This window comes from Bombus pyrosoma, linkage group LG1, assembly GCF_014825855.1.
Source record: "Bombus pyrosoma isolate SC7728 linkage group LG1, ASM1482585v1, whole genome shotgun sequence".
Classification (NCBI taxonomy): domain Eukaryota; kingdom Metazoa; phylum Arthropoda; class Insecta; order Hymenoptera; family Apidae; genus Bombus; species Bombus pyrosoma.
The window spans coordinates 11,387,535-11,403,749 of record NC_057770.1 but is presented as its reverse complement, the minus strand read 5'-3'; the positions used below and the strand labels follow the sequence as shown (position 1 = coordinate 11,403,749).

General features: G+C 39.5%; 1 protein-coding gene and 1 long non-coding RNA gene across 13 annotated transcripts in view; one reads left to right on the top strand and one right to left on the bottom strand.

Annotated features, from left to right (window-relative positions):
- LOC122571736 (probable nuclear hormone receptor HR3) overlaps nt 1–7,393 on the bottom strand; it is a 120,164-nt gene extending 112,771 nt beyond the window's left edge. For 4 of the 7 annotated variants that reach the window (XR_006318205.1, XM_043735825.1, XM_043735838.1 and 1 more), the window contains exon 1: nt 3,430–7,393. Coding sequence is in view for 6 of the 7 variants with exons in the window: in XM_043735825.1 (XP_043591760.1) it covers nt 3,430–3,697 (268 nt within the window). In the remaining variant the exon portion in view is untranslated. The remainder of the gene's footprint in view (nt 1–3,429) is intronic. The other 3 variants (XM_043735849.1, XM_043735896.1, XM_043735832.1) reach the window with 2 other exon arrangements.
- Nucleotides 7,394–7,644: 251 nt separating this feature from the next.
- On the top strand, nt 7,645–15,882 carry LOC122571783. Of its 6 annotated transcripts, XR_006318210.1 has the most exons (5): nt 7,645–7,883; nt 7,981–10,019; nt 10,118–10,294; nt 13,463–13,686; nt 14,310–15,882. It is a non-coding gene; the product is annotated as an uncharacterized LOC122571783 (long non-coding RNA). The 6 variants fall into 6 exon arrangements; XR_006318214.1 differs by lacking the exon at nt 13,463–13,686 and having other exon boundaries at nt 14,310–15,881; XR_006318209.1 differs by lacking the exon at nt 14,310–15,882 and having other exon boundaries at nt 13,463–14,268.
- The last annotated feature ends 333 nt before the right edge of the window (nt 15,883–16,215 follow it).

The window sequence follows — 16,215 nt, the reverse complement described above, 5'->3', positions numbered from 1 at the left end:
AGGTTCCTTTTATTACTTCATATCACAGCTTTGGTTCCAAATCCAATTCATATGTTTTAACTCTTACTTAGTGCAATGACGATTAGGTGACTCGTAACTGTTTGGATTACCTCATGTAATTTTGGATGGGTGATTTCTATCTTTTCCTTCGCACTTTTTCCTTTTCCTGCTCATTGATTACCGATGCTTGTTAATTAAGGTATATAATGCAAATTGATATCAGATATGTTAACATTTCTGTATATTATTACTAGATTCAAAAGTTGTATTTGCATGAAAAAATAACAAACTACATAAACAAGACTAGCAAAAGAGACACGCAAGTGGCTAAATAAGTAAAAATATATTTCAATACGCCTTAAGTTTTAAAATCAACCCTCACTGTATCTAACTTTCAATAGAATTCCAATAATTCTTCCTCCAGACTTTCCGCGACCCCTTGATTCACCGTTGTAAAGTTCCAGCGATGCTCGATGGAAACGTAAAGCGTAAAAACAAACGGTGATATCGTGCGGCAACAGCGGTTACCCATAAGCCGTAACAATGAATCAAGCTAATGTAGACGGAACTGGCTGGTTCGCGGGAGAAGAAGTCGATGACGGCGACAACGTCTGCTAGATATAAAGAAAAAGGAGCAATCGTATATCGATTGTAAATCAGTGGCAAATCCTGCCGGCAGAGGGATCGCAATTTTTCCACGGTTCGACGAATTCGCGCCGCTTCGTCCCGGGGCAAACGTTTTCCTTCCACTCGAACGAGCCGCGTGTTTCAAAGAGAACGGTGAGACAGCACGTGGTGGGTACTCGCGGATCACCGAAGTAACGGTGTCCGGTAACCGCGTCAGAGCCGGTGCTAGCGGTACTCGAAAGCGTTCCGTTACTCGACCGACAGATCCGCTAACGCGACTCGCGCTCTCTCCTTCCCGCCGCTAGCCATTCTCTGCCCCTTTCTCTCCCCGCCGTGGGATGAGAAGCTCGCACGAAAAGCGCCGGCATATCGGGCCGCTCCGTCTCGCTGTACAACCCGCGACGAGTAATGGCCCTTCATTACGCGGCCAAAGCGAACAACCGACCTCGACCATCTCTTTCCTCTCTGTAGCTAACTCAACTTTGATTTATACCCACTGCCACGTGGACCTTGCCCCTCTCGTATCAACAGTCTTTTTATATTAACGGACGCTTTTTTCTTTTACTTTGGTGCTTGGAATTTGGACGTTATTACATTGAGGAAGATATGGAAGTTTAACATGTTCAATTGAGGTACTTGTATAATACGATGGGGCCAAGATATGGCGAAGTCGCAATTATGGATATTGAAGCATTTATGGAGAATTTAAATGTGCACAGATATTTATACAAGACATTTAATGTAAGGTATTCGTTATAATATTCAAGGGACAAATGCCTGTTCAGACTGCATTTTTTAACTGTGTTCATAAAAATAAGAATTTAGAAACGGAAGAGTTCCTTTTGCAAAATATGGTAACAAATATTTATATCAGAATTTTTCTCTCTTCCTAAATAGAGGGAATGGTGATTAATATTTGCGATCCATCTTCTTGTTATAAAAATTTCAGTATTAGAATATTTCTTTAAATAACAAATTTTACCAATGAACACCATCTTCCTTTGAGTGGCTGCCACTATTCGATAGCTTAATTTACAATCTCGTCTATGCCTTGGCCCGTAAGCCAATATACCGTTGATCGTAGATGAAATCTAGTGGTTTGATAGAAGTTTCGACGCTGACTTGGCCATTCGATATGGTAATAGCGGATTCTGAACGTTCCTGATCCGTGAGGAGTGGCTCTGGCTGCGTGAACAGCATTCGGCTATGCGAACTAAAGAACAATTCAGACTCGCGTAGTTCGTTATTAGTTATCGCAAAATGTTCACGTTGCGATGGCATCACCGATATGGATGGTTGCTAGACAGGTTTCATTTTTCTGTTACGTTTCCGTGTACAGACAGACGGACTGTTTGCCTAAGATGTTTATCATCTGATTGGATCGAAGATGGATCGATGATTTCATTAATAGAAAAACGACGCAGTTGTGATTTATGTCAGGAAGTGGAGTAGGTCCAAGCACAAATTCTTCTAATGTGTATATTTAGCACCTGATAGTTGCTAAATATTTCTAAAGGAATAATTATAATGAAGCTGATTCAGTATCTGAATTAATAGAGGAGCCTGATAGTTTTATATAAGAGAATCTTCAAATAGAAGAACATTTACTTATAGAGATGTCTTATAGTGATTATTTTATACTTATAAAAAATAGATGCGTGAATAGTACAATATAGTGTACATACTAATTATATTCAAGACACTGAATAAATATCAGTGAAGATAATAAAGGATAAAATATCCATGTAGAAGTAACATTTTTACTATGTACGAACTTTTTAATGTGACAAATTGTGTAACTTCTGTCTACCGCTGAAACCATCTCAATACTACAAATTCTTTGAAGTGGATATTATCTGGTTTTATTTTAATTTAAAGGTACGACAAATTCGTGCGTTACAGTTTAGCAACAAAAGCCGACTGATCGAATAAGCAAGGACGTAGAGTTACGTAATTCCCGAGCATACTTTTAATTACGAATTTGCCAAATTGAATTTCTTTTATAAAAATTTACGTAATATGATCAAGAAACTGCCTCGAGCCTCTTCGTACGTCTGAATCAATTGATTCAGTAATTACTTCACGATCATTTGACCGAGCCAAAATTAATTTCGTTAATTAAAATGCGACGCGGTATCGCAGGAGTTCAAAGCATTCCTCAGGAAACATTACGTGTTCGACATTGATCTGTTTTACTTTGGCGATGCGCCATGTAATGGCCCTTCTATGTAGATATTATCGCGTTACAGTCGGAGCATTCTCGAATATCTGAAACTTTCACCTATATTTTGTAATCAATGCTTTATAGTTACCATTTAATCGATTCATTTAATTAATACACGATATCAATGAGAAGTATATTCTTGGATATTATCTTGTATCGATATGGACTACTGCGTCCATTCAATGAATGAAGAAACCTGCAAGCTTCTTCCATTAGAGAAACCTCCACATGGCATCAGTTTGACTTTAAGAAAACAGAGACGATCAAAACACAAAGTAGCATGTATTTGACTCGCTGAACCCATTCAACTTGCAAATGATCGCCAAGTTTCTATCTACTCCCTCGTCAATGATCCTTCTTAACAGTTCGTTAATGAAAAATTTAATTAAAACAGACGTAAAGTAACTTTCAACGAACGATGTTAATATTACATCAATGTTACATCCTGCTTTCTTTACGAAAAAGATTCTAGAGGGATGAAAATCACACGAGGCAGGCGTTAAAAGTATCCCTAATGCCTCTAATCGAATAAAAGCAATATAAATTGAGATGCCTATAGATCTTAAATATAACCCTACCGGAAGATCTCGATCGTTTCCTATTCGTACCTGTGCCCGTGATCGGTGGAGACGCCAACTGCGAGCTGCTTATATCCGGCGGTTGTTGATTTTGTTGAGTTTGTTGCTGTGGTTGCGACTGTTGCTGTTGTTGCTGCGGACTATTCGCAGCTACCTGCACGGAACCCGGACTTGCCGCGCTTTCCGCCATTTTATCTTTTTCTTTTTTTTTCCTTACGTTCCTCCTTTCTTCGATTCGCGTTGCGACTTTTTTCCCTCTTTTTCGCATGCAGTTGCTCTTTAAACTTCCATTAACGACAGCCGCGACATTTTTCTGGCGTTCGAGGGGAGAAAAACGTGATTCGAACGTGATCGGTTGTCACACTGTTCCCGTTTTCGCTCCGAGGCTCGGCGACTCGATGCAACGAGGCGAGTAGATGCTGAACGTATTGGATCAGGCACGTCTCTATCTCGCTCCGCAGGTGGAAAATTGTTACCCTGACTCGTGCCTGCGCACAGCTCGCCACTTCTGCTCGATTAACGAATTTCTTCACACTTTTCGATCATAGATGTATATATATATATATATCGTTTTTTGTAGTTTTCTCTTTGCACGTTACAAGATAGTACTTCTTTTTTTACATATATCTTTTATTCATGTTATCTCAATAGACCTTTTAACAACGCGTCCGTCCGTATGCTGCCTCTGGTATCTTCTCCTCTCTTATCCTGGTTTATTGCTGATAGACTTTCCCTCTCTTTCAGTCGTGCCTCCCTCGTTTTACGATCAGGCTATCGTTGTCAACGGCCTGAACCAGCACATTACGCTCTTACAAGGAGAAAATTCCTCGACGGTTGCCACGCAAACCCGTTTGACATCAGAGGACATTACGACGGCTTCGAATCGCGATCCAGATGCCATCTCTTCCGCGAACGAGATTAAAGATGCACTGTCAAGGACTACCTCTGCGTACCGTTCGATCGATCGTACTGTCGACCCGGCAAAAGTTCGACGATTCGATTAGTTTGGCAAGCTAATCAACGGTATACGTTAATTCTTCCCGTGGTCGTATTCGTGCGATCGAATCAATGGCGGCTGATACGTTAACGAGATCGCTCCTGGTGCATTGAAGATGCAAGACATGGAAAGATAATCGGTATACGATCAATTTTTACTGACCTTCGTGTACTTTTCTCGTGTACAGTCGATCGTTATCATCCTTTGCTTGCTGATCACGATTCGTTCTCTAGACGATGAGATGAGTAAGAAGGGAAGTCTTTCAATCATGATAAATAAAACTTCATAAAAATTTCGAGAGGAAGAAAGACGATGAAATTCGAGTCGAAAGTATGTACGAATATCGTTCGCCGTTGAAAGAGTTTTTTTTTCTCTCTTCGATCAGTCGTCGATTTTTTTCAGTCACTTGGATAAAGTTTTGTCTTCGAGCTATATCTTCAGTCCCCTTTTGAAAATGAAAGGGAACAAGGTGAAAAACTAGAAATTTCGGGCACACCCAAGACAATAACAAGCGAAAAATCGCGAAAAATCAGGGAAGCTTATAAGATACAACAATGTATATGTTTCTTCGTCGATCAGTCGAGAGAAGAGAATAATCTCGAGGCACTGTTTATCGTATCGATCGCAAAACGTTGTCAACCTTCGTTACTTTGTAATGAAAGAGATCGACGTCGATCCTCTTTCACGATAAAGACGAAGGGAAAGGAAGTTGAAACAATTAAGGTACGCGAGATAAATTTGAGAACAAGACACAAGGATTGTAACAACGATTGCGTTACGTGTCCACGATCCACGTATCAATAATCAGTCAATCGAGAAAGGCATAAAATTTAGGCACTCTTCACCTTGTATCAACGATATCTTAATTCAGTTACTTGACTCGATCTACTAGACGATCCAATGAAACTAAAGAACCGCGAGAAACGATCGAGATTAATAATAATATACCCTGAACACGATAATGTTGGCGATAAATGCTAAAAAAAAAAGTAAAAAATCTCCAAAGCGGAGTAACGAATACGGGAAAGATAGAAAAAGGCAAAGGGAATAGAGAGTCTGGAAATTTTTACACCTAGAACGATCAGTCAGAAGTACCGATTGAAAATACTTAGGCACTCGTTTGTCCTTATATACGTTATGTACGTGTATTTACGTATTTGCGTTGTGTACATATGTATGTATACCGTGTTGATATCGACCCTTTCGTATCCTCGAACGTTAGCCCTGTCAGGGGAAACACGAAATGGAATTACGAATACCCCGACGCGGCACGCCAACAAACGCAGGGGAGAAAAGCTGAAATAGGGTGGCGAGGAAAGAAAGACGGCTAGGGTAGTAGGAGTGGAACGGCGAGTCGATAGGTCAGTGGGTCTCGTTCAAAGAACGACTCTCTTCGATTCACCCGCGCGTTCGTACGCGCAGCTACGTCGCCCTCCTGCCTTCTAATGCCCACTTCCTCCACCGGTCGGTGTCCTCTGATGCGTCAATTTACCTAGTCGATTCGATATCTAGTAGTAACAGCAACAGTAGAAAAAAGGAAAAAAAAATGTGGCGGCAGAAACAAGGTGGGGCAACGAGTCGATAGGTCAGTAGGTCTCGTTCAGAGAACTGTTCTTCGAGGGAGTTTCATCCAGCTCGCACTTTCGGTTTCAATGTTTCTGCTCGTTAATCTGGACACACTAATTGCAGACCCGTACGTCGTGAGTTTTTTAATCTTCTTAAAGATATATACGCGTCACTGGCAGGGATAAGACACAATTAACGACGTTGACTCACGAATTTTTCCCGAATAAAAAAAGACACTTTGCACGAACGACTGTCAGGTCTGTTTTCTCGTAACTTATAGAAGTAATGGCTTGTTGAGGGCTGTGTCCGTTGATAATCGTCTGTATGTTTGACAAAGGTTGGAGTTTGGAGGCGAACCTTAACACTTTTTTGGGGTTGCTGATCCAAATCTCAAGGAACGAGGTGCACGCGTTTATGTGCGACCTTCGCCACGACTAATTCGGTAGCTACGGTCTTCGGTCGATATTCCGTTAACAACCAGCTTCGTCGTTCAACATGACGTCGTGCGACGTAGCGAAACAATTTGATACCCGCGTTCGCGTTTCCTGTTCCTTCACATTTCGCCTCGTCCCGATCGTCCACTCTTCGATCGATTTCCTTCATCGGACTAACGTCCCACGGAGCAAACCACCAATTATCGTTATTTCAACAAGTACTATAATATCACGTAATTTTGATAGTTCTATGAGGAACACGATAACACGATAGACGATATCAGTCTCAGATGTAAAATGCGACGAAAATTCAGTCATCGACTAGACGACGTTTTCCAAGCTTCAAGTATTCACACGAGGGAGCACTGCGAAGGATCATCGCATGCTCGAGCGATGTTTCCTTAATCATTGACCAATCTCTCGAATATCTATGAAGGTACCACGGCTCACGATCCACCTGATTTCCATAATTTTTAATATCACACGATAGATTTAGTGTCAAACTCTGCTCCGAGATGAACTTTGGCCAAGGATGACGATACTCGTACACAGAGAACGAATCAGACCGCCAGTCGGATCCACTTGGCCTCGTGGGCTTTACGTCATTGTCGTCTCCGTCATCCTGGCTCGCTGGTACGTGACCGTTCGTCCCCTCGATTCTGGCAGGAACACAACACGGTACCACGAAAACAACACTTGTAAGAGAACCCACGTCGCAGCTGTCGCGCGTAGATCGCGTCACGAACGGGATCACCCTCGGATGTTTCGAAAAAAAGCTCGTGGTGATGTCGTTTCAGAGCTGAACGTCTCGTTTCGGCTATGCACTTCACGGGGAACCAGTGGCTCGAGCTTAAAGCGACCGTCAGCAGATGGCAGCCAGTGTTGAGCCACCGTTCACTACCACCCCGCCCGGATAACACTGATTCATATATCCATTTCTCTCGTAACTGATTGTCCCTCTTGTCAACATCCCTCGTCAACTGATCTGGCCACCGCTCTAATGTACCAACGTCTCACACTTTCTTCCCCAGTTTCGCGACGATTTCTATGGGGTCACATCGCTGATAGAAATTACCCGAAATATATTGAAATGTTCTATCTCCGAGGCCTGTGTAAGAGGGAGAGTTTCATTGGTTCAACACGATTCAGGGATGAGACGCGCACGCGCCACCACTGCGCGCTCTGGCTAGTATTCGTTCGATCCGTTACCAGCTTGTATTCTTCGGTCAGATAGACTCTTCCGTCTTCGAGGCGATAAAGTTACACTCGTATCTCGTATCGTTCCTTCCATTTATGAAAATAATCTAAGTTAATTTTGAGGAATTCTGTTCGATATTCTTCGTTCTTCGAGTGGCGAAGTTGGTTTCTAGTAATTTTACGGGTATAAAATGAAATTGGACGAGAGAGTTGAAAAGAAACGGATTGTCTGTCGATACGAAGGGTCGTGCCCCTTTAAGGTGAGATTGCCTCTACGATAATATATTTGTCCTGGCCTCGTGTGTGTTTTTTTCGTTCCATTCGGATTGATTCGATGTTCTGGTGGTGGTGTTACAGGTTGCTCAGTTCGCACGTTTCGTTAAACGAATGGAAAAGTACGCGCGACAACGATAGAGAACCTATTTCTAATCCTAACGACAGTTCTGGCTAATGCCATATCTCGATCAACGTGACGACGGGTGAAACAATAGAGAAACTACTTCAAATTTTTAAAAATGTTCCATCAGAGTCATACCACGATCAGTATGACAGTGACAGAAGCTTGCTTCAAATCCTAAAAAAAGTATTAGTCAATGTCACGCCTTGATTACTATGATCACGACAGAAAATTAATTTAGGAACCTAACGAGACTATTAATCAATGTCATTCGTTCATTAGAGCAAGAATAACGCGCAACAATAATAGAAATGTTACTTTAAATCCTAAAAATTATAAAATATTAGCCACAGTAAATTCTTAATAGAAAGCATTGTATTCGTTTTTTCTTTCACGATGGAATTTCTTGAAAGTAATTTCCATCGGAAGCCATCGATCGTAACGTCGTAACTGAAATTCGTGTCGACGGCAGCTTTATTATCGGTTACAATTATTTGCACGTAACGCGCGTGCAACGACGCTCATATTCCGTGTTTCATCGTCTTCGTGCCATTGAATTTATCGCTACCGTTATACACCTTTCGACTGGATCCCCGCCTCTCGTCGTGTCCGTTTGAGTTAAAGCGCCGCTCGAACCGAGTACAAGCGAAGACTACACCGAACACTCTCCTCGCTCTCTTCGGGCTCGACACGAGCCGCTGCATTTTCAGAACGGTACTCCTAACTGTATCTTACATACGTATACATGTACATGTGTATATACGTCTGTTTCTACTCACCTGTCGGCATCGCGACCAAGCACCCGCGCATACCGATCGGAGAACAAGGGAAAACGACCGCGTCGATGACCCTAGACGAGATGACGAATTCCTTGAGTAGAACTTATCCATGGGCTCCCATGGAATTCGAGGGAACCGAGCGAATCTTTAATTCACACGTCTTCATACGTTGTATAGATATTGGAACACGATTCTTAACACCTGGATCATTGACAACTAAGGTGTAGAGTTTGTATCAAAGAAATTAAAATTGGATGCTTACGAAGATAAAGTTTTATCCGTGTTTTTCTATAAACGTATTATTCAAATCTCCAAAGCTTGCATTGTTATAAATATACGAAATTTCCTCGAAAAATAATAAACTATACTCTAGTAGATCTAGTACTAAATTCATATCTTATGACGTCACGAATTTGATAATGTTCTTGAAAACCATTTTATCTTTTTTGCATATGCGATTCGATGATTGGAACCTCGTTGTTGGAGAAATTTGATGAATTACAAGTTACAAGCCAGCAGTGTAAGTAAATTAAATTTCCAGAAGTCAGTTTTATGCGTCATAAATGTCATATTTAATGAATTTTAGAGAATTTCAAGAACCGTTTATGGAATACAGGGTATTTTGTAATTTCTTAATATCATTTGTCCCCTAATTATTGTGCCTATCCCTATTATTAACTAAAGAATTTTGTCTTTCGCGAAGTACGATGAACTACATTTTCCACTCTCTCTCTCTCTCTCTTTCTCTCTCTCTCTCTCTCTCTCTCTCTCTCTCTTTACGTCTGCGTAAGTCATTTGATATGGAAGCACGATCCTTATGTTCGTATCTAATGACACATAACATGAAATGCGATATTGTTTTGAAGACTACGCGATCTGGTGTAAAAGACTTAGTTATTTACGAGGCACAATGAACTCTATTTCCCAACATTCTCCTTCTTCTTCTCGTTATTTTACGCGGTACGTTATACGTTCTAGTTAAAGCGAATTGAATTTTCCGAGGCCTGATTCAGAAAATCTAAACCGTAGCTAGTCGATAAATATATTCTCCGTACAGTCGAAGCATCCTTTAAGGAATCCTTTGTGCGACCAAGATTTTCTCATTACGTCGACCCGGTACTAATTTATTCGTACACGATGGGCAATCACGGAGGAAACGGTTAGTCATCGTTCAACGATCCTTCGTTGAATGAGACGCGACGAGTCAGCTTTGAAGCAAGGTAGAAAACGTTGCATACAATTAAGGAACAATCGGGCATACATTGAAATAACGATCGAAGATCAAGAGAGAACGGTTTGAACCGTTAATCGTTTTTAGAATCCCGCTTCAATGAGCTACACGAAGCGAAACACGGACCAGAGAGAAACGTCGAAGGAGTGGAGAGAAAAAAGAACGAAAAGAGAAGAAGAGAGAGGACATACGATGAAAGGGGGAGAAGTTCTCGGCTGGCTCGAGTCAAACAACGTGTAGCGGATCTTCTACGCGGATATACACGTAAGTACGTACGTGCGGATCGCGTGTAGGGATACTCACGTAATGTAGGCCCGTTGCCGGAGATACCGTAAGACCTTGCTGTTACGTCACTAGAAGCCGCATGATTAGGAGAAAAAGGATACCGGCGAGAAGGGAGAGAAGGAAACGGAAACTCTGTCCTCGGGATGCGCACGCCGAGTGCCGCCTGTTCTTGGAAATTCGTCGGCGCAATATTTCCTTAGCCCTTCAAATCGTCTTTTTTTCTTTTTTTCTTTTTTTTTACTTTTTCGTTGCCTTTTAACCTGTTAACCATAAGACGAGTTACTGAGAATATAAATTTCTCCGAATTGTACTCTATTCAAAAACTCCCCATGTTTTTTATTTATTGTTTTATTTGCATATTTTGAGCTTCTTAATTATGAAGTAGAATATTATTAAATTAATTATAGAATTATAGATCAGCCTTATTTCATTTGTAAACAGTTTCTCCACGTTTCTAAATGTTAAAATGGATAATAATGGAAATAGAATAAATTTACTTTAAAAATTTACATTACTTGAAAAATTACAATTTATAATTGTTAAATGGATTGAGAATGGAAGAATCAAGTAGTAACTTTGAATAGATCCTTTTAATAATTTTGAAATAAATGCGAGATTCTCTGTTTTTCGAGATGCAGTTTTCCAGATTTGTTGAGTTTTCCAGACTTGAAAAATAATCCTATAATGCCAGACTAAGTGGAATCGGAGTCTTTTAATGGCTGCAAAATAGTCTCAATTAACAGAATTACAACAGAACGGTGGTTCCAGGCAGTTTGGGAGGTAGCATGCGGGAATCGAAAGTGATTATGTAGCTGTTCCACGCTGAAATGTTTCTAAAATAAGAGACGTATGTGTGAAGTTATAATTACGTGTCTGTAGAAGTTGCTTATAAATTTTGATGTGCGAAATGGGCTAAATGATCTTCAGTTGATCTCTTCGGTCAAACAAATCTAGCCGTGCTAAACGAGACAATATGTCACTTTTGTGCGAACTCTCATACTTGCAAACTTTAATTTTACTCTCATTTTTTGTAATTCTGTACTATTTTTAACAAACATTCTTTTACCTGATACGTTCTATGCGTTGATATTATAAAATATTTACTTTATCATATCGCTATTTATTGATGTGAATAAATAGAATTTTCACGACATTTTCACGATGTAACGAAAGGTTGATGAAAACATCTCCAAAAGAAGTTTCATTTCTTTCGACGAAACTGGCAAACGATGCATCACGTGTTCGCCGGAGATTTCGTAAGAGCCGACGTTTATTTCGTCACGTAAGTACTTACGATGACTGCTGAGGCTTCACGTGAAATCATCAGCCCTTCGAAACTCCCCTCCCTCGTTTTCCTTCTCTTCCACGGAACCTCCGTCACCGACACGGTCTGCGTCCACGTGTTTCTATCTGCGGTCAGTGCACCTTGCTGCACGAACCACGGCCATTTACCGAAGGTCCACGTAACGCGACCGTGCTTAATAATCTTTTCTCCCAAGGATCGTCAACCTTGCCGATGGAGATGGAGAAAACGATAGGTAATAGGCGGGATCAAGAGGTTGATACTCAAAGTCCATGGACCTTCTTCAGGGTGTCTAACCGCCTGGCAGAGTGATTAATCAAACTAAGCTTTCTTCCACGAGCATTAGAGCGTGTTAGATAATTTTCTATTAATTTGATAATTACAAGCTACCTCGCTTCCGAAATATGTAGCGCCATTAGATAATTTCAGAGAATATAATTAACCCCTTAATGCTCGAACTTCTTCTTTTTGTTTTTTCGTTTTTTTTCTTTCTACTCTACCGGTAAAGAATGATTAACTATTTTATTGCAGAAGACCATTTATATGAAAAACAGTGTGAATACATGTGATATATGTATCTAATTAAAAGTTCATAAATACATGAATCAAACAATATTTTTCGAAACGATGGACGATATTGCGTATGCCTTTTAAGAAGCTGATTTTTATTTAGTTTGAATTTTTCTAATTTTTATTGAAAATCTTTAGATTGTAAGATTATTAATCCAAAGTTCGATGAGATGCAATTTTCGATATGTATCTCACGTATCCCAATGAAACGTAAGCTCAAATATAAAAAATGCTTACGCACGAAAAAGCGATATAAAATAAACGTCTGCAACAATGCAATTGGAGACAGAAGGATGTACGTGCGCACGGATCGTTCATCATCCATCCGGTTTGATATCGCGCCGATGCAAATGTTCATTGGATTTTCGTGTCGATGACACGTGTTAATGAAACGTTTAGCTTGGTACACAATACGGAAGTGCAAAGTGCAGATGAAGTCGCTGAACTTGCACCTCCTCCTTCGTCATTCTTATAAAAGAAACGCTGACCTTTCGTCTTTAAAAATATTACCTCATATTCCTGGAGTCGTGTTTATATTTTCCGCGAAAAAATTCTGGATCTATTTTATTTCGAGAAAGGCCATTGAACTCTAAAAAAATATACTCCACTTGAATCCAAATTATGTTAGATTATAGCATATGACGTATTCTATTTTGCATCCATCTTCTAAAACTCCTATTTTTATCGACGAATATTTGTATCTTTGTAGATATATCACTGATGATTCATCGCATATCATTTGAATATTGAGAATTTTCTTTTTCATATACAATGGATACAAAAAGTATTTGCAAGTATCCTTCTTTTTTATCAGATTCTACACAATTCATTTTCATAGTATCAAATTCCGGTAATGTGAAATAAAAATACTAACTGATACCTAAATTTAATATGCTTGAACCTAATTAATATGTAAACGCTATAATAAATGATGCGAGAACGTTTTTTGTAACCACTGTAGAATTGAACTTATAGAATTTAGCATAAATTCTTGTGAAGCATAAATCGTCAAAAACTGGACATTTCACGTATAAGCTAATAATAAAATAGCAGTCTATATTTTCATTAACCTATTTTTCGTATCTTTAGAGAAATACAAAAATTCTGTAACTTGAAGTCCAATGACAGACAGTCTACTTATGTCATCACCCTCTTAACCCAGTCCCCTTTTTTCACGCCTACCCTGTCTATCTTAAACGCAACAATTCCATTCTTACGTGTACTACTATGTCGTTCGTAAGTCGACCGTGTCGATCAGTCTTGTCTACTAGCAGGTAAGCACGAATACCGGTAAGACCAGGAAGAACGTGGATGGTAAATAAGACGAAGGGAAAAGGTGGAGGCCCTAGGAAGACTCAAAGGTTCACGGCCGGGTGGTTGCTTTAAATCAGGCAGGTAAGGTGGTTTGACGGGGAAGAGACATCACTCGCCACGTGGTGGCTCAAGGGTCATTGTCCTGCGGTCGAGCTTCGTCGAGGTGAATCGGCTTGAGAACCAGGTACTTGTTCAAAAGTTCCCGCTCCTTTCGGCGCTCTTTCAATGCTAGACTTCAGTCCGTGGACACTCGCTTTTGTTCGTTTACATTGCCATTTATAAACGTATTTCATGAAACGCGGCCGGTTTCGATGGACAAAGCGCAGATTCAACTCTTGTCTTTCTGTTTCACGTTACTGAGGACGTTACTTACCGATACCGCAAATATTCATTCTAGTCTCGAATATATCGATTTGTTGTTAACTTACATTTGATTCTTTCATTCGCGGAAGAGATCGTATATACACCTCTATGGTCAGATACATACAATCATTTACGAAAGTTTTCGTACACTATATAAATGATGTGTATATGAAATATTTATTTACTGTTACGTGAGTAACAGTAATATTTTCCCTAGCAAAATATGTTGAACACGTAAGGAGAAAAGATTGTATCTTTTTAGCCTTATTATTTCAAGCTGTACATTATATTGTCCTCAAAATAGCTCTAATTAATCTTCTTATATATATAGAATACAGTAAATTTGAAAAGAAGTTTACCTTTTGTAACTGACCGTTCGTATATATATATATAGTCATTTTTTCCTCAATAATGTAAATAACGTTGAAAACGTAATTTTTCCAGAGAGTCTGCGCAGTAAAATGAAGCAAGAACCTACACACACGACGATATTCAACTTCAGTCATTCACAGTACTATCTTTGAAGAATCCCTATTTCAACGAATATCTATCACGTTTGTGATATGGAATTAAATGAAAAATCTACGAAGTACTTTCTTCTCACTGAACCGTGAGATAAGCTAATCGTAACCATTTCCAAATTCTAACGAAGAGTTAACTCTTGCTTTCATAGCGGGAATTCCAAGAACTAAACGCCGAATTCCTATCCAATTACGGCGGGCGTTATCGGCAAGCTACGGATAGTAGAACAACGCGCGTAGAAAAATCCAACGTGACTGTAAATTTTTTTACGAACGTGAGAGATAGAGAGGGCAGCGGGCTGTGAGTTTCGGCCCTGGCGAGGACGAACAAGCCGAACGAACGAGCGAACGAGCGTGTAGCACCTGCGGTCGACGACCCTTGCGGTGCTATCGAATACCTGCCGACACGAAGCGACGATCCGCTCGTTTGCTCGCTCGCGATCGCCTCACTCTTTTGGTGGCCCGTTCAATACTTCGCTTGTGAAGTCGATTAAATCGGAGAAAAAAGCATATACACATATTGCAGTTCGCGAAACGATTGTGCAGATCGATTGAAGACCACACGGGATAAACGCGATAAGTTCGCTTTTGTCTACTTCCTGATTTTTATATTAATTCGTCGTTGCAACGAAGTCTTTCAGTACAATATACTTGAAAGGCGGAACTGACTTGTTACGTAACACTGGAATATATATGTAAATTTTATATATTAATATAAACATATATGTTATATATTAATAATATATATTAACTTTATATATTAATAATAAATATATATATATAAACTTTGTAACACTGGAATTATCGAACCTGCTACAATTATTGGAAAAATGCAATTATTGGAAAGATGTTTTTGATAAAATTAGTTCTGCCATTTATTCAAATAGGGACATAATTAGGAAGGCACAAATCCACGACGTGTTGTAGTAGAGCTATTATATAATTAATACTTATATTATGACAATCGAATGTTTTAAACATATTTTTGAAATATTCAAAAAGTTGAAGAAACTTGGCAGTAGTTCATCTCAAAAACTAATTACAAGACGGGATTAGTTGATAGTACCCTGTTCAGTTTTAAAATTGTTCTGCTATAAAACACAGAAATCTCGATTTATCTCATATTTCTCTGCCGTGGTCTTAAATCTTAATCGAATAATAGGATACAATTTACTTCAACAAACTGTTATGGCATGACTTATTGCATAGAATGATAAAAATGACAAAGAAATGTTTCGAGACAACTCGACTTTTATCAAAATAGACATATTATGATACATTTCCATCTATCAAGATTATCAAAGACGGTGTATTTAATGTGTAATTAAAATCTTCGAAGTACTTGTATAATTATTCTCAAAAAAGAAAAACATATGCTCGTTGTTATTAATGAAATGTAATTATTTTGGCAAAAAATGGAGTAATTTATTTTAATCAACTGGACTAGTTCAGATATGTTGATTAAAGGTTTGCGATGGTTTGGAACACATCGAAGAATCTTGTGCGTTAATGCGTAAGCAGATCCGGTGAAATCGGACTTGTTCTCGATTACGCGCGTTACCTCGTTGATGCGCAATTAAGTTGCATCAATTTTGAATTAGAAAACGTTCCAGCGTCTGCTGATTCCTGAAGCGATATTTCAAAGACACACACATGCGTGCTTTTACAGGAAAAGAGGAACGACAGTGGAAAAATGAGATTTTTTTCATCACCTACGAACCTCGTGGTGTGAAATTCAATGATGCAGAATCTGCGTGAAAGGCGAAGATTTAAACAGGTATTTGATGGAACTTCTTAAAACTGTCGAGAGTTTTCAACGCGCTTGGCAA